Genomic DNA, 23,853 nt, shown 5'->3' with positions numbered 1-23,853 from the left:
AGGGAAATTCATATTGTCAGTAAATATTGTTTTATAATGGTTCATGGGCTGGAATAGCGCAGTTAGGGGCTGGGGAGTTACTTCTGAGCATACCATAAACCAGTTGGCAAAAAAGTTTAACTTCATTATTTAGCGAAGCATTCAATAGCAGAGACCAAGAGTTGTGTTCAAACTGCCTTTTTTCCACAGCCAATAAAGCTTTATATTCCTTTTTTATTTTGAAATAAAATAACGCAGGGGACGCGGGTGGCGCTGTGGGTTAAAGCCTCAGCGCCTAGGGCTTGCCGATCGAAAGGTCAGCAGTTCGAATCCCCGCGGCGGGGTGCGCTCCCGCTGTTCGGTCCCAGCGCCTGCCAACCTAGCAGTTCGAAAGCACCCCCGGGTGCAAGTAGATAAATAGGGACCGCTTACTAGCGGGAAGGTAAACTGCGTTTCCGTGTGCGGCTCTGGCTCGCCAGAGCAGCGATGTCACGCTGGCCATGTGACCCGGAAGTGTCTTCGGACAGCGCTGGCCCTTGGCCTCTTTGAGTGAGATGGGCGCACAACCCTAGAGTCTGTCAAGACTGGCCCATACGGGCAGGGGTACCTTTACCTTTACCTTTTATTTTGAAATAGGTTGGAGGCAAATAGTTTAGACCAGCATTTTTATTCCACATACAGAAACCAACCTGGCTGCTGACTCTTATTTCAACACGGGCAATGAAATAGCATCCTTCACCACACCTGAGGACAGCAAGCTGGCTGAAGAGGTGCAAGGCAGGCAACACGGCCAACCTCCGTCTAGCTTCTCCTGCCTGAGGCAGCTGCCTCACTCTGCCGAAGGGCAGCACCAGCCTGATCAATAGGCTTTAATGCTTAGAAAAATCAATTCATATGCACCTTATTTAGAAATATCTACGGTATAAATGGAATTTTTAAAATTTAAAATCAATTCACCCTTCTCTAAGCTATTTCAGAGAGTTTCTGTGCTGAAGCAGTTGGGAGTCTAGCAATCAGTTTTTATGGTGGCTCAAGGCAGCAGCTTTATAATATCAAATTTCAACAAATCACTATATATATTTTATCCAGAAACAAGTGTCAAGAAGTTTTTACATGAAAACCACAAAATTATAATCTGAAGTCAGTCAAAAATTACTGCAGGTACCACTTGTGCGAGAAGTTACATGTAAATCATGATTTCAATGAAAGTGGCAGTAAGGCTGTTGCTTAAATCAGTTATTGGTGAACCAGAATATCCAGGGAAAGTTGAGTTTCAGCATTTTACCTGCGATTGATCCTAGGCGTACAAGAGTAAAATGTAGCAAAATATGAGGGAGGTGGTACTGGTGGCACAAAATCTTCTGGATCAGAAGTGTGGCCTTGTTCTTCAGCTTCTTCCACATAAACATGGGGCTCTTCCTGACAAGATAAATGTTTGTTTTGTAAAGACTTCTGCACTGAAACCACAAGCAGAATTCATGGAAGACTGACTTCCTTCTGCACTTTTAGAAAACAAAACTGTGCCCTGCACTCACTTACTATGCAGGATCTTCTTGTGGCAAATATCTGCAGATAACGTAGGGCAGCAGCTACTAGGCATACAGTAGTGGTCAAGGCATTCAGAGCACAGAGAGCAAAAAGAACTTTCTGTAGTGCGACAAAAAGGAAAAAAAGACTACAAAAATAATAAAGGTATGAAAAGGTGAGCAAACAGAATAGATGACAATAAGCATCATTTTAAAATGTGGACTTTTTCTATAAAGCACACCGAAACAAAATGGAAACATTTTAATTGCATCAGGTTTTGCTACATTCCACTCCCTGAAACACAGGTGTCTCTCCACTTACACGGGGGTTACGTTCCAAACTGTTGCACACCTCACTGAAATTGTGTAAAATTGGAAGTCGCCTGCATTTCTTTTCAGGAAATTTAAGGAAGCCAGAAGCTCGCTGAGACCGCTCACCTGACGCACAGGAAAACTTTTCCTTGTGTCAAGTTGAGCAGCCTCAGCAAGCCTCTGGCTTGCCCGGAGATCCTCCCAGAGCTCCAAGAGGATATCCACTCCAGGCTCCGGGGAACGTCTCCTTGCGAGCCGCATAGCGGGTCTTTGCTGAGGAGCTCTTTGCGTCTCTGCCCCAACTTCCAGGATTCTGGGACCACACATATGCACAGCTGCACAGGAATTGAACATGCATAAATGGGGGGGGGGGATGCCCGTACTAGGATAATGGGATCACTCTGTGTTAAAAAAGATCCATAACTATTCCAAAATCCATAACTACCACGGACAAGCTGCTTATATCATAACGGCAACCACTGCTTTGTAGATTGCGTCTATACCCTAGAAGTAAGGTGTCTTGCGACTTTCAAGGGCTATCTCATTCTATAGGCCAAGAATTTATAAGTTAACCTCCTCTTTCATTCTGAGCAATGGGTTCTTTATGAAATTACATGATGCCAAAGTGCATTTTTCTTGCAGTTTATTCTTTGCCAATGCAGTCCATGTCACATGGCGACTTACCTTGAGTAGAAGGTGAACTGCACCACATGGTTGGACAGGATACAGCTTCAGCGCATTATCTTTCTCTGTGCATTTTTCTGGCAGAAATTCTTCACAACAGAAACAAAACTTACTTTCACCCACATCAGCCTTCAATATTGTGAAAAGTAAAGAGAAATTTGAATCAGTAAATTGAAAAATACTGCACTGAATGCAAAAGCGAAGTACAGAAGAATTAAAATCCATAAAGCAATTTCCGACTCTAATAAATGTATTGCTTGAGGAAAAATTGGGGGCCCAGTTGCACTGAGGCCATAGAAGAGTGTAAGGTCTGTAGGGTGTAAAGGGACCCCTGACCATTAGGTCCAGTCGTGACCAACTCTGGGGTTGCGGCGCTCATCTCGCTTTATTGGCCGAGGGAGCCGGCGTACAGCTTCCGGGTCATGTGGCCAGCATGACTAAGCCACTTCTGGCGAACCAGAGCAGCGCACGGAAATGCCATATACCTTCCCGCTGGAGCAGTACCTATTTATCTATTTGCACTTTGACGTGCTTACGAACTGCTAGGTTGGCAGGAGCTGGGACCGACAGCGCCACCTGCGTCCCGTATAGAAGGGTGTATGAACAGCAAATAAAACAGAAAACATACACTGGGTTCAAATTTGGCCACAACTTTATTGTTTACAGATGAACGCAGGTTTGCTGTAGGCACAGAGTCAGATGGGATAGACTAATGTTAAGGAGTCCGCTTAGGATGTGAACCACATCCAGGGTATCCCTACTGCTCTCACCGGCCAAAGGTGCTGGGGTCCATCACAGACCCTCCAAGTGTTCCTATTTTTCAGGGACATTCCCAGATTTACAGAAGCCATCCCAGTTTCTGATGTGGTCCCAGAATGTCCCACTTTCCCTTAGGACGTCCCTATTTTCATCAGAGAATGTCGGAGGGTATGCCATCAGCCCCTGAGCTGGGCATGTGGTTAAGAAGCACCACCCTCCTATAACTCTTAAGTCCAAATAAACAATAGAAGAGCTCCCCCTTCTTCTCCTCTCATGAAGGACTTAGTGCTTCCTGGTCTGATATAATCCTAAACTGCCATTATATTCAAACCAGAACTGAAAGCCAATCCTTGTTCAAAGCAACTGCTCAAATCATAGCTTGCCAGTGTTCTTTGCCAGCTTTAGCAAAATATAAAGCATGCTGAGGCATTCTTCCATTAGTCTATAAATTAGGATTATTTGGCCCCAAAGGGACACCAAATGTGGTTCCTTCAGATCACCCCTTCTCCTCTTTGAGAAAGCTTTGTATCAACATCCTCATTACCAATGTAATGGACATCTACTGTGATCCAAATAATTTAGGGGCTGAACACCACATGGGTATGTTCTTTTTAGTATTCTCCATGTTTTGCATAAGGCGTATTTTTATGCTCAGGGAGATAAGGACTAAGCAAGTAAGCCAAAGGCTTATGGAAATAGGAGTACAGACTTGGTATCTGAACACAGATAATCTATAGATCCACGAATTAATCCATTTATTATTTGATAATATGGTTACTGTTATTCCTTTTCTAAGCCACTTTTTTGTTAAGAGAGCAAAACATAATAGAATATAATTAGACTGCAATCCAAACTCCACTTACCTGGCAGTAAGCCCTGTTAACTAAATTGACTTCTTACTTCTGAGAAAACAAACTTAGGACTGCAGCCTTAGTTAGTATGGGAGGGAGGTATAGTTTGCTTTATAGTTTGTATATACAATGCTTGCACTTCTAAGTCTCCTGGCACGGTAAAGCTTTATATGACAAGCACAGTCATCTACAGTCATGCTTCAGACACAATCAGGTAAATTGTCTCCTCACCAGATCACATCTAGGGAGACTGGATACAAATTGAGCACCTTGGCATCCCAGGATGAATCCAGCCAGGTTCAAGAGAACACAAATGACAGAAAGCAAAACAAACAGGTTAACCTAAAACAAAACAAAAAATACAAGAATTTTAAGCCACTTGGCATTCTATGTAAACACTATCAAAACACACTGTCCTGCATGTTACCTTTGCCATCTATGCCTTAGGATTTAAAATACTGTGCTAAATTCATTGTCCACCAAAAGATTTGCCATTTGAAACATATTCCTACATATTCAGTTATATTCTATCACTTATGAGCAATCATAAACTTGACAGGCTGGTATAGAAACTTCTAAATACTGCTTGCAGAATTTGATATTTCAATCTGTTACATTATTTTTCACTGGATTCAATATTATGAAATCTGAAGAAGTATCTAATGATCACATTGCAATAAGGGAAAGAAAGCTGATGAAGCCGCTTTATAGTACAAACACTGAACTGAAAACAGCATATTCCAGCAAAGGCACAGGCAAATTTGACAGACTCAAATAACACTTTACTTTTTCCTCTACTACCAAATATAGTATAGAATATATTCTTGACATAACCCACATTTATTTTGCTGATACTCTCAATAGGAAAAATTACACAGTCTATTAAACAGATTATGCCTCCTTTATTATCACAAAGATCTCTGGATGGAGGAAATAAAGACATTAGTCCCGGCTATGCCTGCCCTCTGATCCAGATAGGTACCAATTAATGATGGGGGGGGGGATTCCATTTAGTTGGCATTTAAATGTGCACTGGGCGATCTCCGGTGTAGTGCTTTGAATATTTAATAAAAAATCAAAGTTGTTCTGTTTGATGTTTAAAAATATTGATTTCTTAGAATCATAGAGTTGGAAGAGACCACAAGGGCCATCGAGTCCAACCCCCTGCCAAGCAGGAAACACCATCAGAGCACTCCTGACATATGGTTGTCAAGCCTCTGCTTAAAGACCTCCAAAGAAGGAGACTCCACCACACTCCTCCTTGGGGGAAAAGCCCCCAAGAGCGGCACACTCTTTAAAGAATTTCCCCACCTTGTAGAAAAGCCTGCAGGAGCTGCGCAGCCCTTAAAGAGCGCACCGCTCTTGGGGGCTTTTCCCCAAGGAGGGAGAAGGGACTGACTGGCCGAGTCAGTCCCTTCTCCTTCCTGTGGGCTTTTATGGGAGATGGGGGAATTCCCCCACCTCCCGCAATAGCAGGGAGAAGGTCTGGGAGAAGTGCACAGGCTACGTGCAGACTGCCCGCTGCTCTTAGAGCTGGGGGGGGGGGAATCATACTTTTTCCCTTGATTTCCCCCTCTGAAAACTAGGTGCGCCCTATGGTCAGGTGTGCCCTATAGCCCGAAAAATACGGTATCTATTTTTCAGGGTTTAAGCCCTGCAAGAAGTTTGTGTTTCATTTAATATTGACTAGTATGTTTTCTTATTATATCATTCTTTTTCTACTGTATAATGCCATAGTTTTCTGTGTTTTCCGTATATAAGATGCCCCCATGTAGAAGATGACCCCTATTTTTTTGAACCCAAAATTAAGACTTCATAAAACTTAGGGAAGTGCTGGGTGAGATCCCATGGACAGTAATACTAAAAGGAAAGGGAGTTCATGATGGCTGGGAGTTTGTTAAGAGTTGTTAAGCACAACTTCAGGCATTACCAATGAGACGGAAACATGGAAGGTGCCTAAAGAAGCCAGGGTGGCTATCTAAAGAACTTTTAACTGAGTTAAGATTAAAAAAGGATGTGCACAAAAAATGGAAAAGGGGGGAAACCACCAAAGAGGAATTCAAACAAATAGCCAGCACGTGTAGACACAAAGTCAGAAAAGCTAAAGCACAGAATGAACTCAGGCTTGCTAGAGAGGTTAAAAGCAACAAAAAAGGCTTTTATGGGTATGTTCGTAGCAAAAGGAAGAGCAAAGAAACAGTGGGGTCACTCAGAGGAGAAGATGGTGAAATGCAAACAGGGGACACAGAAAGGGCTGAACTCCTCAATGCCTTCTTTGCCTCAGTCTTCTCCGATAAAGAAAACAATGCCCGACCTGAAGAATTTGGAGCAAATGATTCAGCAGAGGAAACACAGCCCAGAAATAACTAAGGAGATAGTACAAGAATACTTGGCTAGTTTAGATGTATTCAAGTCTCCAGGGCCAGATGAACTGCATCCAAGAGTATTAAAAGAACTGGCAGATGTGATCTCAGAACCACTGGCAGTCATCTTTGAGAATTCCTGGAGAACAGTTCTGGGCACCACAGTTCAAGAAGGACACTGACAAACTGGAACATGTCCAGAGGAGGGCAACCAAAATGGTCAAAGGCTTGGAAACGATGCCTTATGAGGAACGGCTAAGGGAGCTGGGCATGTTTAGCCTGGAGAAGAGGAGGTTAAGGGGTGATATGACAGCCATGTTCAAATATATAAAAGGATGTCACATAGAGGAGGGAGAAAGGTTGTTTTCTGCTGCTCCAGAGAAGCGGACACGGAGCAATGGATCCAAACTACAAGAAAGAAGATTCCACCTAAACATTAGGAAGAACTTCCTGACAGTAAGAGCTGTTTGACAGTGGAATTTGCTGCCAAGGAGTGTGGTGGAGTCTCCTTCTTTGGAGGTCTTTAAGCAGAGGCTTGACAACCATATGTCAGGAGTGCTCTGATGGTGTTTTCTGCTTGGCAGGGGGTTGGACTCGATGGCCCTTGTGGTCTCTTCCAACTCTATGATTCTTATGATTCCCCAAGGAGGGAGAAGGGACTGACTGGCCGAGTTAGTTCCTTCTCCCTCCTGTGGGCGCGGCTTTTGCACGCTTTTGCGAGAGGTGGAGGTCGCGCGCCTTCCTGCTGCCCCCCAAGCCTGTGGGGCTGGCGGTGGGGGGAAGCGCTGCTTTCCCCCACCGCCAGCCTCAAAGACCAGACTCTCCTGGCTTCAGGGAAAGCAACGCGAAGCCTCCAGAGCACAGGCTTCGGAGGCTTCACGTTGCTATCGCTGAAGTCAGGGAGCCTGCATTCGCTCCATAGGACGCACGCACATTTCCTCTTCATTTTTGGAGGGGGAAAAGTGTGTCCTATAGAGCAAAAAATACGGTAATTTGTTTTCAAGTATATTTCATGCTTATCTAAAAATTACCAGACTAATATAATGTATAACATTGGATACAGATAGGGTTTTCTGTCAGTTTGCATTTCTTAGTGCAGAAAGTATTGATCTACTGTGTAGAGATCTTTCTTTTCTAATTAATTCAAGAGGGTTTTGTTCTTATTGCAAATAATCTTCTTGACACTACTCAGAAGTAAGTGGATTCAATATTTCACCCACACAAATTCTATAGAACAGCATTAGTTGGACAATAAATTATTGTGCTATAACCAAACCAGAACATATTAACCAACACATACCAGAAGTATCATTGGTCTCTTCCATGTGGTTAATCCTATAATTCCCGATAAAATTACCTGGAACAATAAAAAACAAATAGTTATTAAGAAGTGAGAGTTCACCACCCATCATTTGCATGTTGAATAGCTCTAACTGTGAAGCTCTAAAAGAGCACTGACAAAATTCTGATTAAAAAGGTAGGAGCTCAGGACCCACTGACTGGGTCACAATAGGAATACATATATGATCAATTCAGTGTGCTGCCTGTAACACATGTGTGCACCCTCCCAAACACACAACTCTTCACACCTGGATGGTCTATTGAAGAGGAATGGGGACAGTAGAGGACTCCCACTGTTCCCTTTAACTTCAAGGGTATTCCACACATTTTAAGCTCTACAGGGGTACCTCTAGATGTGAACGGGATCCGTTCCGGAGCCCCGTTCGCATCTAGAAGCAAACGTAGCCCGTGTCTGCACGTCTGCACGGGTCACATTTCGGCGCTTCTGCGCATGACGTCATTTTGAGTGTCTGCGCATGCGCAAGTGGTGAAACCCGGAAGTAACATGCTCCGTTACTTCTGAGTTGCCGCGGAGCGCAACTCGAACGCAAACATCCCGAAGCGCATTCAACCCGAGGTATGACTGTACTTGTAAAATACAGAAAAGCAGTTTCAGTGCTGAACGTAGGATGCCAATTTTCCTGCTTTGCTAATAAAACCAAAATTTGTTCCACTATTTCTTTTGCTCTTCAGTTGAGTAAGCATATACATGTTAAAAAAAAAGAAAGATCCATTTCCAAGCAGAGATTAAAACACACATTTAAAATTTAAATTTAAAATTAAATATAAAAGGATGTTCATCTAATTCTATCACGGAATGCTTTTAGCCAGGAATCAAAAACAGGTGGTGGACTGGCAAACATTTAGAGAATTTTATCTTTAACAGGCCTTTATGTTCTTTATGCCTTTTACACTTTACATTATTAGTCATTTTTGTTTGTTATTGATTTTGCACAATTTTCTATAAGTCTCATGCTCACAAAGAGAAAACTTCTCTATCAGTGTAGGTTTTTTTAATAAAAACAAACACCGTATTTTTATTAAAGATTTCTTGGTTTACAAAAGTATGTCCAATGTCTCTTTTTTCCAAGTTACATTTTCTACAGATCAGTTTCATTTGTTGAGACGTTAGTGTTACAATAGAAAGAAAAGGGGGAAAGAGGAGTGTGGTTCAATGATAAATTCTACCATCTGTGCTGTACTGATTTTCAAATCAATTTTGTTATCCATATTAAAATTAAGTTAGTTGCACTTACATTCTCTTGAAATCAATTTTTAAAACCAATGAGACAAGGAAGTGGTGACAAAGACTCTCCTCCTGCAAGAGAGGGGAGTGGTTGTGGTCGGGAGGGCGTTAGCCCCCTGCCTCCCACTCACCTGGCTGGCGCCCACGCCCATGGGCAGGCACCCAACCAGGTGCCTGCGAGGGGGCGTGTTTAGCAGCCTAAATTGCTGTGGCACCAGCCTTCCGGCCTCACTTTTTGTCGTCCAATAGCGAGTCATCGGTTAGGAGTCATCATAGGGAAGAGCCACGAGGTTTGGAGTTGGGGGGGTCTGTGTGTGTGGAGGCTGCCTGGTTCCTGGCTTGCCTTTTAACTTTAGGAGGCTTGCGTGCGCTCATTGCTTTACTGCTTTTAAAAACCCAGGCATCCAGGTTTGCCTTGCTGTGTCCTCTTTTCCATGATTTGTTTGTGCGGTCTAAGTGCAAATTACCTTTCTTAAGCTGCAGCTTGTTCCCTTGCCCAGCACATGCCCCCAGCGAGGTCTGAGTGTGAGTGTGGTTCTGTCTTTCTTTCTCCCTTGTCTCCTCGCTTTCCTTCTCCTGCCTCTGCCTTCGTAGCTGTGCGTTTTATTTTAATTTTTGGCCAGGGTGCTTGTACGTTTTCCCCTCTATTGCCCTTGCCTGTCCAATTGTGTGGCTGGTCTAGGTGACTGAGTGGGTTTGCCTTACATTTTAATTTGTTGGCCAGGGTGCTTGTGTGTTTTCCTGCTCCATTGTCCTTGAGAGCCTGGATAGCTCAGTTGGTTAGAGCATGGTGCTGATAATACCAAGGTTGCAAGTTCGATCCCTGTATGGGACAGCTGAATATTTCTGCATTGCCTGGGTTGGACTGGATGATCCTCAGGGTTCCTTTTCCTGTTCCTCTCTAATTTTAAGTTGTGTGTGTGTGTGCTTGCAGCGTGTGTTTGTGCCTGCCGTTTATTGATTTATTACTCTTCTAGCGTGGGTTTAATTTACCCTGCCATCCCTTCCATTGGTACCACTTAAATCGGGAGCCCCCTGTAAAATTTTAAAGGCTGCAGGGGCTTGGAATAGACTGTGCGCTTAAACCTCACCCCTCTTGGTTTCTCTAAGCCACCCCACCCCCTTCGCTTGATGTTTGGGGGAAGAAATAAGGCAGGGCTTGGGGTGGACAATTCAGGGTTTCTGATCAGGGAACCATTCCTCAGCACGGCACGTTTATACGTTTAGAACCTTTGAAGGTGTGCCTTTGCCCAGTTCTTGTCATTCGCTTCACTTGCCAGTACAGGCTCCCTAAAGAAAACCGCTTTTAAACAACAACAACAAAAAAGGTTACGGCTTATAGTACCTTACTGAAAACTCCAGGTTAACCCACGGTTTATATTTCCACTTCATTTTGGCTCACTGTAAAGGACAGCTATTTTCCTTTTCTTCAAAAACTTTTTCCTTGCCCCGCATGTTCATTTTACTCCCTCCACCCCTCCTCCCTCCCAACTCCCCCCACACTTTCCTTCTCCTCCCTCCACCCCTCCTCCCTCCCTACAACCCCCAACCCTTTCAGGAGATACATTGGTGTTTGGAGTTCCCTTTGCTTCTTGCCTGAGTCATCAGTTACCAGACAGGTTTTTTCAACTGCTGGGGCAGGCTTGATTGCTCTCTGAGTGACCGGCAGTTTGTGAGGCATTGTCTTTAAGTACCTGGCAGTTCAGCAGCTCTAGTTGCATTTTCAGTTTAACTAACCAGCAGTTTGACCAATTGCAGTCTTTTGTCTGATTAAGCACCCTTATTTCCCTCAACTGGTCCCTCAACCTTGTGGGCAAAGATTTACTTTTCTTTGTTTGGCAAAGTTTCCTTTGTTTGGTAGAAGTTTCCCCAGCAGTGAGATATTCCCCTTAAGAGCAACCTCACCCCTCCTTTTCAGAGGGCCGCTGGTGTGGGCCTGGAATCTTATTGATTTCCTTTTCTCTTAATTTGGCTGCAGCTTCTGAGCATCTCCTTGTAAGCAGTTATTTTCAATTCTGTTTGATTACTTGGCATTGCTTTCCGCCTAGATTTGCCCATCATTTAAAAGGGGCAACTTTTTATTGTAGGCAATTATCTTCTAATTCTGTCTGACTGCAGTTGGGGTTGCTTTGTGTATGGGATTGTTCCTTGGAGCCAGGTGCTAATATGTAGCTGAGCGCTGCTGCTTGAACTCTTGCTGGGTTGTGATTAAGGGATTAGCGGATTAGCTGCTAAAAGGCTATTAGCAGCTTAGTGCCTTAGAAAAAGGGGGTGGGGAGCGGGAAAAAACCCCCAGGAATCGCAAGACATTTTCGTCTTGCGAAGCAAGCCCATAGCAAATTCGTCCTGCGAAGCACCTCCAAAACGGAAAACCCTTTCGTCTAGCGGGTTTTCCGTCTTGCGAGGCATTCGTCTTGCGGGGCACCACTGTAATGATAACGATGATAATGATAATGATAACAGCCCTGCTCCTGAGAACCTTGGAATCTGCAGGTGAAACTTTCCTACAGACCACAGTAATCTCCTGGGTGTATACGAGACTACCCTGGTCCTGAGCTGTTTGATGAGACATAATATCAAAATTTTCCAAAAAACTTTCATTTTCTACCTCTTCTGGTCTAGAGGTGGACAAGAAATTAGAAAGAACTTTCCCCTCTGTTCCAAGCCAAAGCCTCACCTCATGAGACTGTTGTTGTTGTTGATTAGTCGTTCAGTCGTGTCCGACTCTTCGCGACCCCATGGACCAGAGCACGCCAGGCACTCCTGTCTTCCACTGCCACCCGCAGTTTGGTCAGACTCATGTTTGTAGCTTCGAGAACACTGTCTAACCATCTCGTCCTCTGTCTTCCCCTTCTCCTTGTGCCCTCCATCTTTCCCAGCATCAGGGTCTTTTCCAGGGAGTCTTCTCTTCTCATGAGGTGGCCAAAGTATTAGAGCCTCAGCTTCAGGAGCTGTCCTTCCAGTGAAAACTCAGGGCTGATTTCCTTAAGAATGGATGCGTTTGATCTTCTTGCAGTCCATGCGACTCTCAAGAGTCTCCTCCAGCACCATAATTCAAAAGCGTCAATTCTTCGGCGATCAGTCTTCTTTATGGTCCAGCTCTCACTTCCATACATCACTACTGGGAAAACCATAGCTTTTACTATACGGACCTTTGTTGGCAAGGTGATGTCTCTACTTTTTAAAATGCTGTCTAGGTTTGTCATTGCTTTCCTCCCAAGAAGCAGGTGTCTCTTAATTTCGTGGCTGCTGTCACCATCTGCAGTGATCATGGAGCCCAAGAAAGTAAAATCTCTCACTGCCTCCATTTCTTCCCCTTCTATTTGCCAGGAGGTGATGGGACCAGTGGCCATGATCTTCGTTTTTTTGATGTTGAGCTTCAGACCATATTTTGCGCTCTCCTCTTTCACCCTCAATAAAAGGTTCTTTAATTCCTCCTCACTTTCTGCCATCAAGGTTGTGTCATCTGCATATCTGAGGTTGTTGATATTTCTTCCAGCAATCTTAATTCCGGCTAGGGATTCATCTAGTCCAGCCTTTCGTATGATGAATTCTGCATATAAGTTAAATAAGTTAAATAAGCAGGGAGACAAAATACAGCCTTGTCGTACTCCTTTCCCAATTTTGAACCAATCAGTTGTTCCATATCCAGTTCTAACTAATCAGTTCTCAGGAGACAGATGAGGTGATCAGGCACTCCCATTTCATTAAGAACTTGCCATAGTTTGCTGTGGTCGACACAGTCAAAGGCTTTTGCATAGTCAATGAAGCAGAAGTAGATGTCTTTCTGGAACTCTCTAGCTTTCTCCATAATCCAGCACATGTTTGCAATTTGGTCTCTGGTTCCTCTGCCTCTTCTAAATCCAGCTTGCACTTCTGGGAGTTCTCGGTCCACATACTGCTTAAGCCTGCCTTGTAGAATTTTAAGCATAACCTTGCTAGCATGTGAAATGAGTGCAATTGTGCGGTAGTTGGAGCATTCTTTAGCACTGCCCTTCTTTGGGATTGGGATGTAGACTGACCTTCTCCAATCCTCTGGCCACTGCTGAGTTTTCCAAACTTGCTGGCATATTGAGTGTAGCACCTTAACAGCATCATCTTTTAAAATTTTAAATAGTTCAGCTGGAATACCATCACTTCCACTGGCCTTGTTATTTGCAATGCTTTCTAAGGCCCATTTGACTTCACTCTCCAGGATGTCTGGCTCACGGTCAGCAACCACACTACCTGGGGTATACCTCATGAGACTAACCCTTATCAATGAGCAACTATCCACATGGGCCCTGACCCACCTGCATATAAGCAGCTATACACTGCTGCATTCACATAGCATCAATCACCTACTTTGAAGGTCTTTGATAGGATAGTGACTCCACACTCCCCCCCCCCACCTTACCCAACTCTGCTATCTCTGCAAGAACAGGCACTTGTGTTTACTAACACTCCACAAAAATAAAAATATATCTAAAAATGCCTTGCATTAACCCAAATTTATGACTAGAGCCTGAAATGATGCTCTGCAAGGTTTTAGCTCTCTGGTTACAAAAAAAAGGGGGCTAGGTGCCCCAATTTTATTAATTGGGTGCCTTTGGTGTTTTTAATAGCATGAAGATCAGTTGCTCTTGTGTTCAGATAATACAAGATGCCCAAAACTTAAAATGCCTTGCAGTGGGTCAGACCATTGGTGCGTATTGTCCACACTGTCTGGTATCAGGCAGGGTTTTTCATCCCCACGAGGGGATGCTGCGTTTTAAACCTGGGACTCTCTGCATGCTGAGCACATGCTCTACCCCAGGGGTCGGCAAAGTTTTTGTGGCTTGGGCCAGTTCACGGTCCTGCAGACGCCTGTGGGCTGGAGTGTGCATGTGCATAGCCAGCACATAACCAGGCACTTCATAATCAGCAGGTATAAAAATGGTTATATTTTTAAAATAATATTTAAGTTATTATTTAAATAAACAGAGATGCATAACCCAGAAAACTTTGGAGGTAATAATGAGGTTCCCATTATTTTCCTTGAGCACTGAAGATACATTACATTTGGGAGTACTTTATCTTCAGTTCTGAAAGTTAACTTAATTTGCAACCCTCAGAGGCAGGGAGATGCAGCACATAGAAAAACAAATTCCATGGAAATCAGTAAGAATTATTATTGTGCCTTGTGCATGGGATCAAATGTCATATGATAAATGATATTTATCAAGTGATATTTACAAAACAAATCAACTGTTCTCCTCACGAGGAAGGTTCATGGAATGTATCATATTAATACATGCATAGGTAAATAGGCGCAACCGAATCTTGCCGATTTGACATCAAGAGTAATCGGGAGTTATTACAGAGGCGCTCGCCCCCCGAGCTGCCTCTCGCTAAGGGCCGGGCGCTCCTGCCATCGGAGGGCGAACACTCACTGGCGGAGAGCCGAAAGGAAGCAATCGGGGTCAACGAAGGAAGCTCGCCTCCGAGGGGAGCGTCAAGAGCAGGCCTTTTCCCGGGCGGCCCCGGAGGCGCTGGGCCGGGCACTTACCGAGGAGCCGGCCCAGAAGGGGCAGGAGTTCTTCACTTGCGGGGAGCTGCTGAGGGACAGCGCCCCGAAGCTGAGCGCCACCAGGCAGCAGCCCAGGATCAGCTGCAGCAGCCCCAGAGAGAGCAGAGGGCGCGCCGGCAGCAGCCCCGGCCGAGACGGCGGCGGCGGCCTCCCCGCCCAGCGGCAGGCCCCGCCGGGGGAGAGCGCGGCCGAGCGCGGCCCGGGCCACCCGGAGCGGGACCATGGCGGGCGGGCGGGCGGCGGCGGCGGCGGGGCGGAGGCGGCGGGTCTGGGCGCCTCGGGCGCCGCCGAGAGCCGGGCCAGCGGGCAGCACGAGCCCGGCAGCACCACCGGCAGAGACATGGGCGCCTCGCCGCCCGCCCGCCGCGCCGCAGGCAACAAGTGCGTGGCCGCCGCGGCCCCTTTAAGGCGCGCCAGGCCAGGCCCCGCCCTCTCTCGCTGCGCGGGCGCCCCCCGGCGGAGGGTCCTGGAGCTGCGGCGGGAGGAAGATGCGCGCCCTCCGAGCCCCGTCGGGAGCGAGCCTCTGGGGGCGTGGTCTCCCCTTGCCCCGGACTAGCGAGAATTAGCCGGGCGGCCGCCGTGGCCGAGGGGAAAAGGGGCTTCTTATATCGCTCCATTTTGTCCATAAAATCTGCCACATTACAAGTGTTACTGTAATCCTTCTAAAATTTTAATCCGTTTACAGTGATCTCCCAGATATATTATAAATTTCCCCCATTCCTTCTGGAAGTTTGGGTCTTCTTGCCTGACCTTTCCGTCAGTTTTGCCATTTCAGCCGAATCCAGCCTCTTCCTTTGCCGCCTCTGAGAGGAACTTGGTCTTCTTTCCATCTCTGCCAGTGGCCGCCCTGTCCTCGCATACATTCAAAGGCTTTCCGGCTCCTTTGGAATATTGGCACCTACAATTCCGAATAAAAAAGCTTCTGGTGTTTTTTTTAATAAAAGTTATTTTAAACATTCCCCCCCAATTCATTATATATCGTTTCCCAGAATGCTTTTATTACCTTACATGTCCACCATGTGATAAAAGGTACCTTCTTTTTCTTTACATTTCCAGAAGCTACTTGTCCTACACATTTTTGCCAACTTAGGTGGAGTCAAATACAACTAGTACATCATTTTCTTTCTTTTTTTAAATTAATTTTTATTATTAAAATAATTCAGCATTAATACATACGTTACAAATATACAAACATACATTTCACACAATCCTTAAAAATATTCCTACATACCCACACTCAATCCCACAGACTGACCACACAAATTTGGCCAAATCTCTGTTCCAATTATTAAAACATTTCTCTCCTCCTAGTACTGGGATACTTTGAAATAAAACATCATCCTTGGTGAATAAACATCTTTATTACCGATATTTTCCCTAGTAAGGAAAGATTTAATTTCCCCCATACTTGCAAATATTTTTTTATTTCACTCCATGTTTTCCCATAGTTCTCATTACTTAAATCCATAGTATTTGTTGTTAAATTTATTCCAAGATACCTTATTTTCTTTTTACTTTCCAATCCTGTAATTTCTTGTAATTTCACTTTTATCTTTTTCTTCCATATTTTTCACTAATATTTTGGTTTTCCCGTAATTTAATTTGAATCCTGCTAATCTGCCATATTCGTTTATACATTCCAATACTCTAGGTGTGCATTGTAGAGGATTTTCTGTTGTAATCATAACATCATCTGCAAAGGCTCTTAACTTAGATCTTTTTTCACCAACTGCTATTCCTCTTATTTGGTTGTCCTGTCTTATTTTCTTTAATAGAACCTCTAATACTATTATAAACAACATTGGGGATAGGGGGCATCCTTGTCTTGTACCTTTAAATATTAATTTCTTCTAATAACTCTCCATTAATAATAATTTTTGCCTTCTGTTGGTTATATATTGCATTTATACCTTTTTAGAATTTTTTGCCTAGACACAATTCTTTTAATAGTTTTTTCATAAATTCCCATGAGATTTTATTTAAAGCCTTCTCCGCATCAATTGAAATCAGGGCTGCTTGTTTATCTCTTCTTACTTGTAAATATTCCATTATGTCTATTATATTTCTAATATCCTTTATTTGCTTCCTTCCACAAATCCAGCCTGGTTTTTATGTACTATTTTTCCTATTATTTTTCTCAGCCAATAATCCTGCATAAATTTTATAATCTGAATTTGAGACAGATTCCAAGTCCATACCTTGTTTTGGCAGGAGCGTTTTATATGCTTGGGTCCAAGAGTCTGTAATATTCCCCTTCTCTACCGCTTCCTCTATTACTTCTTTTAGTAGGTCGATTAATTCATTTAACATTTCTTTATAGTATTCTGCTGGTAAGCCGTCTGGGCCTGGGGATTTCCCTATTTGTAATTTTTGAATTAATTCATTGATTTCTCCGGTTGATATTGGTTCATTTAATAATTTATGGTCTTCTGCTATCTCTATTAATTCTTATGGTCTCTTCCAATTCTATGATTCTATGAAAAAATATAAGTTTTACAGCATGTTACTTAATAAGAGAGAACTATATGAAAATGTATCACACGTGGTACCTGACACCAGAAAGGCTTGCAAAAATGAATAAAACATATAATAATAAGTGCTGGAGATGCAAGATACAAAAAGGAACCTTCTACCATATGTGGTGGACATGCCCCAAAATTGGGAAATTTTGGAGCATGATCCACAAAGAAATAAAGAAAATATTAAGAATATCATATAGTAAAAGGCCAGAGGCATTCCTTTTATGAATGTCAAATAACGATATCCCAAAAGACAAAACTATTTTTTTCTTATACGCAACGTCTGCAGCAAGAATCCTGGTGGCTAAGTACTGGAAAGGGAGTTACCCACTAGGGGAGAGTGGCTATGTAAGCTAACTTAGAATTAGCCAAACTGACAGATATAATAAGACAAAAACCAAAAAGTGAGGTTAAAAAAAGAGTGGGAGTGCCTAAATGAATACCTCAAAAGTCAAGGTTCGAGGGCAGAAATCTGGCTGAGTCTGGAATAACCTTGTGAAGTGAAAGGATATGAAAGAAGGATTTATATCTAGATGTTAGGATAGAAAACAGGAAGACAGGAAGACACAATGAGAGATAAAGGAGGTGCTGTGGGATTGGTGGAAGTCAATGTCTTGTTGTTTTAGTGTTTATAATATTAACTTGTAAGATATGGATTTGTTTGTTTTTTGTTTTTGTTTTGTTTTGTTTTAGTTTTCGAATGTTGATTTCTGTGTGTTGTGTATTGTTATTTTTTGATAGCTTTCGTGTTGTTGTGTGGAAAATACTAATAAAATTAATTAAAAAATAAATAAGGTGAATTGGCTTCAATACTATCAAATCAATGAATTATTGAAGATCGATAAGAGAAATGGTTTTGCAACAGAAAAAAACAAATTGGAGACGGAGTTGTTAGATACTAATGTTAAAAACATGTCTAAAATGTATAACCTGTTGTTGGAGTGGCATACAAAGGATGAACAAGTTAAATCGGCCATGATTGATTGGGCACAAGATGTAGTACATAATATAATGATGGAGGATTGGGAGAGGCTATGGAAGAAAGGGGTAAAATTTACTGCATGTACGACGTTAAAGGAAAATATAATGAAAATGATGTATAGATGGTATTTAACTCTAGTTAAATTAGCTAAGATTTATCACAGTTGTGATAATATATGTTAGAAATGTAAAGAAAAGGAAGGTACCTTTTATCACATGTGGTGGACATGCTCCAAGGTGAGAGACTTCTGGGAAAAGATTTATAATTAATTTTTAAAAATGTTGAAATATACATTTATAAAAAAACCAGAGGCCTTTCTCATTGGAATAATAGGTTCTGAAATGACCAAGAAAGATGTAAAGTTATTTTTGTATGCCACAACTGCTGCTCGAATTTTAATAGCCAAGAAATGGTAAACACAAGAACTACCAACTGTGGAAGAATGGCAGATGAAAATGATGGAATATATGGAGCTGGCTGACCTTACTGGAGGACTCTGCGACCAAAAAGAAGTGGAATACCAAGAAGAGTGGAAGAAATTTAAGGACTATTTGAGTAAATACTGTGATATTAAAAATTAGAAATTACTTGAAAGTACCAGAATAGGCCTAGGATTAAACTAAGAGCTAATTAAATAAATAAGATTTAGAACCTAAAGGAAAGTTAAGAAATTTTATTTTAATTGGAATACTGTGTTTAAAAAAAATGATACCACAAAACTGCTGAAATTCTTTTCTGAAATTCTTTAATTCTTTAATTTGCGGCCATTGGCCCATATCGAAAAAAATACATCAAAATTTATCCATAAACAATACAATTTAAACAGTTCCAAGTTAAAACACCCATATAAAACCAATTTTACTTCAGTTAAGTAAACACTGTACACAATAAGTTCCCTCTATGTAAACCGCAATTCAAATCCATCAGATTTTGGGGGTATGCGTCTTAGTTCTGGCACTTATTGATGGTTCTTAAGTTTAGCTAAGCTGTCAGAGTCATACAGTGATCCATTTCTCCTCTTTTGAAATAAAACATTAATCAGGTATCTAGCGACAGCAAGGGATCTACTTCTGTCTTCATCGTTTAATAAGTATATTATTTGGGCTTCCTGAGGTCCGTCAGCAATTCTTGATAAATATGGGGCCGAAACTTGGACCGTGAGGCCGAATGTAATGGACAACAGAAGATTATATGATATAACGATTCTATAGATCCACTTTTACAGTCACAGAGGAGTGAGATCTGTCCGTTGGAGAGTCTGTTACCCAACACATTTGATGGGAAAGCATTGAATCTAGCCTTTATAAAGGTGTACCTGTGCGTCACCACAGATAAGGCTGTTAAATAAGATGGGAGTTTCGTTGGTGGTGTTAAGCCAAGGTTTATCGGCGAACAGGTGCCACCACCTGTCGCAATATTAAATTGTAAATCCATCTCCTCTAATTTGTGAGTTATGGTTCTCTTGGCAGAAATTAAATCCAATTTTAATAGTTCAGATGGAGATAGTCCTAGAGACACAAGTTTCCCATGTATTATTTTTGCCCAGGGGCTGGGGAAGTCATCTCTCCAGAGACACTGTATCAAGTGGAGATTTGGAAGTTTATGCCATAATGCCAACCAGTAACAGAGGATGCATTTCCATAATGTAGTTTCTAGAGATGTAACATTTAGTTCCAGTCGTATAGCAGTATTGCTTACACACCTGGGTAGTTTTAGCAACCTTCTTAGAAGCTGGTTTTGGATTACCTCCAAACGGGTTAGATTAACAAAAGACCCCCATAATGGGATTGCATATGCTATTGTTGCAATCACCTTTGCCTTGAAAACTTTTAATACTGATGGAATATAGAAAGCCCCATCTGAAAAGAAAAAACGCAGTAGTGCAAAGGAAAGGGCTTTAGCTCTGTTTAATACATATGCAAGATGGACCTTCCAGCCCATGTTGTGTTGGAGAAGGACTCCCAAGTACTGAAATTTAAAGACTTGGTCAATAGCTTTTCCGTCTATTCTCCAATTATAGGTTTTTCGACTCTTGGTGAAAATTAGGACTTTGGACTTAACATGGTTAATTGTAAGAAAATTTGATTTGCAGTAAACATCGAAAATTTTTAATGCCCTCCTAAGGCCGACTCTCGAGAAGGATAGGATCACTGCGTCGTCTGCGTAGAGTAGAAGGGGGCAACGATATTGGGCAAGACGGGGGGCGTGGATCGTTTCTTGAGAATCTATCAGAGGCGCCCTCATATCACTTATAAATAGATTAAAAAGGGTCGGAGCAAGGATACATCCTTGACGAACACCTCTATTGATAGTTACTGAATTTGAGAGGTTGCCGCATTTTAATTACAAGGAAATTCAGACGGGAGGGCTCAGAGGAAGCCCAAAATATGTTTATGAGGTTAGAAGTTTAAATAATTAATTAATTTGTGTTGTTTAGGTTGTTAGGTATTTAGGTACCTTGTTTTTATTTTCTTTTTTGTTTGTATTTGGGATCTTGTCTTTTTTCTTATGTTTTTTCTCTGTTTTTCTTTTGTTGTGATATGTGTTATATCTGTAAGAAACTTAATATTTTATTTTTTAAAATAAGCAACAACTAAGAAGAAACTCAGGCCTTGAACAGGAAATGGATTTTCAGGAGCTTAAGTTTGAAGGGGAACATTGGAGGAATGAGAGGAGATTTGGAGGAAAAAATCAATACAATTGATGGGAAATTAGAAAACACAATGGAAAAAAAGAAAAAGAAAATGAATAAATAAAGAAAAAATTAACAGAAGTCTTAGAAGGAATGAAGGAGACAGATAAGAAAGTACAAGAAATAAAGAATAAAAATCAACAAATGGAAGAGATGGTGAAGAAAATTAGCAAAGAACAAAGGGAACAAAGAAAATAAATGGACAGATTGAAAAAGGAGATGGAGGAACAAAAAGCAATCCTGGAAGCTACTGGGGATGAGCTGGCAATGATACAGATGCAGATTAAAGAGAAGACCTTGAGATTCAGAAATGTTCCAGAAGAGGAGAGGGAGAATATCTGGAAGAAGATGATCAAAATTTTAGCAAACTGGCTACATTTACAGGAAAAAGACATCATAGAACAGACGGAGAAAATCTTCAGAGTGAACTAAAGAAAAGCAAAAATGAACAAATGGCCAGCGGATTGCATCATTGTATTCACATCGAACTGGATGAAAGATAATCATAGAATCATAGAATAGAATCATAGAGTTGTAAGAGACCACAAGGGCCAAGCAGGAAACACCATCAGAGCACTCCTGACATATGGTTGTCAAGCCTCTGCTTAAAGACCTCCAAAGAAGGAGACTCCACCAGACTCCTTGGCAGCAAATTCCACTGTCGAACAGCTCTTACTGTCAGGAAGTTCTTCCTAATGTTGAGGTGGAATCTTCTTTCTTGTAGTTTGGATCCATTGCTCCGTGTCCGCTTCTCTGGAGCAGCAGAAAACAACCTTTCTCCCTCCTCTATGTGACATCCTTTTATATATTTGAACATGGCTATCATATTACCCCTTAACCTCCTCTTCTCCAGGCTAAACATGCCCAGCTCCCTTGGCCGTTCCTCATAAGGCATTGTTTCCAGGCCTTTGACCATTTTGGTTGCCCTCCTCTGTACACGTTCCAGTTTGTCAGTGTCCTTCTTGAACTGTGGTGCCCAGAACTGGACACAGTACTCCAGGTGAGGTCTGACCAGAGCAGAATACAGTGGCACTATTACTTCCCTTGATCTAGATGCTATACTCCTATTGATGCAGCCCAGAATTGCATTGGCTTTTTTAGCTGCCGCGTCACACTGTTGGCTCATGTCAAGTTTGTGGTCAACCAAGACTCCTAGATCCTTTTCACATGTACTGCTCTCAAGCCAGGTGTCACCCATCTTGTATTTGTGCCTCTCATTTTTTTTGCCCAAGTGCAATACTTTACATTTCTCCCTGTTAAAATTCATCTTGTTTGTTTTGGCCCAGTTCTCTAATCTCTCAAGGTCATTTTGAAGTGTGATCCTGTCCTCTGGGGTGTTAGCCACCCCTCCCAGTTTGGTGTCATCTGCAAATTTGATCAGGATGCCCTTGAGTCCATCATCCAAGTCGTTGATAAAGATGTTGAATAAGACCGGGCCCAAGACAGAACCCTGTGGCACCCCACTAGTCACTCTTCTCCAGGATGAAGAGGAACCATTGATGAGCACCCTTTGGGTTCGGTCAGTCAGCCAGTTACAAATCCACTGAGTGGTAGCATAGTCAAGACCGCATTTTACCAGCTTCTTTACAAGAATATCACGGGGCACCTTGTCAAATGCCTTGCTGAAATCAAGGTAGGCTACATCCACTGCGTTCCCTTCATCTACCAGGCTTGTAATTCTGTCAAAAAATGAGATCAGGTTAGTCTGACATGACTTATTTTTCAGAAATCCATGCTGACTATTGGTGATCACAGCATTCCTTTCTAGGTGCTCACAGACTGTTTGCTTAATGATCTGCTCCAGAATCTTCCCTGGTATTGATGTCAGACTGACTGGGCGGTAATTATTTGGGTCCTCTCTTTCCCCCTTTTTGAAAATAGGGACAACATTTGCCCTCCTCTAGTCTGCCGGGACTTCGTCTGTTCTCCAGGAATTCTCAAAGATGACTGCCAGTGGTTCTGAGATCACATCTGCCAGTTCTTTTAATACTCTTGGATGCAGTTCATCTGGCCCTGGAGACTTGAATACATCTAGACTAGCCAAGTATTCTTGTACTATCTCCTTAGTTATTCTGGGCTGTGTTTCCTCTGCTGAATCATTTGCTCCAAATTCTTCAGGTCGGGCATTGTTTTCTTTATCGGAGAAGACTGAGGCAAAGAAGGCATTGAGGAGTTCAGCCCTTTCTGTGTCCCCTGTTTGCATTTCACCATCTTCTCCTCTGAGTGACCCCACTGTTTCTTTGCTCTTCCTTTTGCTACGAACATACCCATAAAAGCCTTTTTTGTTGCTTTTAACCTCTCTAGCAAGCCTGAGTTCATTCTGTCCTTTAGCTTTTCTGACTTTGTGTCTACACGTGCTGGCTATTTGTTTGAATTCCTCTTTGGTGGTTTCCCCCCTTTTCCATTTTTTGGGGATAGTCTTTCCCATTCATTATATTCAATTGGGTGGCCCAGGTCTTGTTCCCATTTTTTAATAGCGTCTCCTTTTAGCTCCTTTTCTACTTTCCCATTTTGTAACAGTTTTTATGTTTTTGAGAGAGTCTGTTGGTTGTTATATAAAATTTCTTTTTCCCATACCAAGATTTTTTTATCAAACCCCTTAAGCTTACTATCCTTCTCAAATATTGTTTTTAATTGGAAATATTCTAACCAATTCACCCCCCCTTTTAATTCTTCAAATTTATTTACTGTTGGGCAATCTTTGATCTCTTCTACGAGTTCCCTATATGTTAGCCAGCTATCTTTCATATTCCTTCTATGCAAGGCTGATGACTCTATAGGTGATAGCCACCAGGGAGTTTTGGCTGCTACTATTGTTTTATTTCTTTCCCAGACTTTGAATAGGGCCTTTCTCACCAAATGATTAGTGAATCCTCTATGTGCTTTTATTTTATCATGACCCAGGTAGCCATGCCACCCGAAAACTTTGTCCCAGCCCTCCAGGTCTAAGATTTCGGTATCTGTCAGTAACATCCAATCTTTCAGTCATGTCATGCATGCAGCCTCAAAATACAGCTTGAGGTTAGGTCTGCGAACCCGCCCCTTTCTGTA

General features: G+C 42.4%; 1 protein-coding gene and 1 long non-coding RNA gene across 3 annotated transcripts in view; both read right to left on the bottom strand.

Annotated features, from left to right (window-relative positions):
- The window catches only part of ENTREP1 (endosomal transmembrane epsin interactor 1), a 43,288-nt gene extending 28,322 nt beyond the window's left edge, over positions 1–14,966 (bottom strand). For both annotated transcript variants that reach the window (XM_083403447.1, XM_083403448.1), the window contains exons 1-6: positions 14,589–14,966; positions 7,775–7,831; positions 4,343–4,453; positions 2,502–2,630; positions 1,519–1,626; positions 1,265–1,398 (exon numbers count right to left, since the gene is read on the bottom strand). In XM_083403447.1, coding sequence (XP_083259573.1) covers positions 1,265–1,398; positions 1,519–1,626; positions 2,502–2,630; positions 4,343–4,453; positions 7,775–7,831; positions 14,589–14,951 — 902 coding nt within the window. In that variant the 5' untranslated portion in view covers positions 14,952–14,966. The remainder of the gene's footprint in view (positions 1–1,264; positions 1,399–1,518; positions 1,627–2,501; positions 2,631–4,342; positions 4,454–7,774; positions 7,832–14,588) is intronic.
- On the bottom strand, positions 162–1,258 carry LOC310659774. Its single transcript, XR_014502990.1, has 2 exons — positions 587–1,258; positions 162–198 (listed from the first exon to the last, which is right to left on the bottom strand). It is a non-coding gene; the product is annotated as an uncharacterized lncRNA (long non-coding RNA).
- Positions 14,967–23,853: the final 8,887 nt, after the last annotated feature.

The sequence above is a fragment of the Podarcis tiliguerta genome, assembly GCF_965153285.1.
Source record: "Podarcis tiliguerta genome assembly, chromosome: 11".
NCBI lineage: Eukaryota > Metazoa > Chordata > Lepidosauria > Squamata > Lacertidae > Podarcis > Podarcis tiliguerta.
The sequence above is the reverse complement of the archived record's forward strand: the minus strand, read 5'-3'. Positions and strand labels throughout refer to the sequence as shown.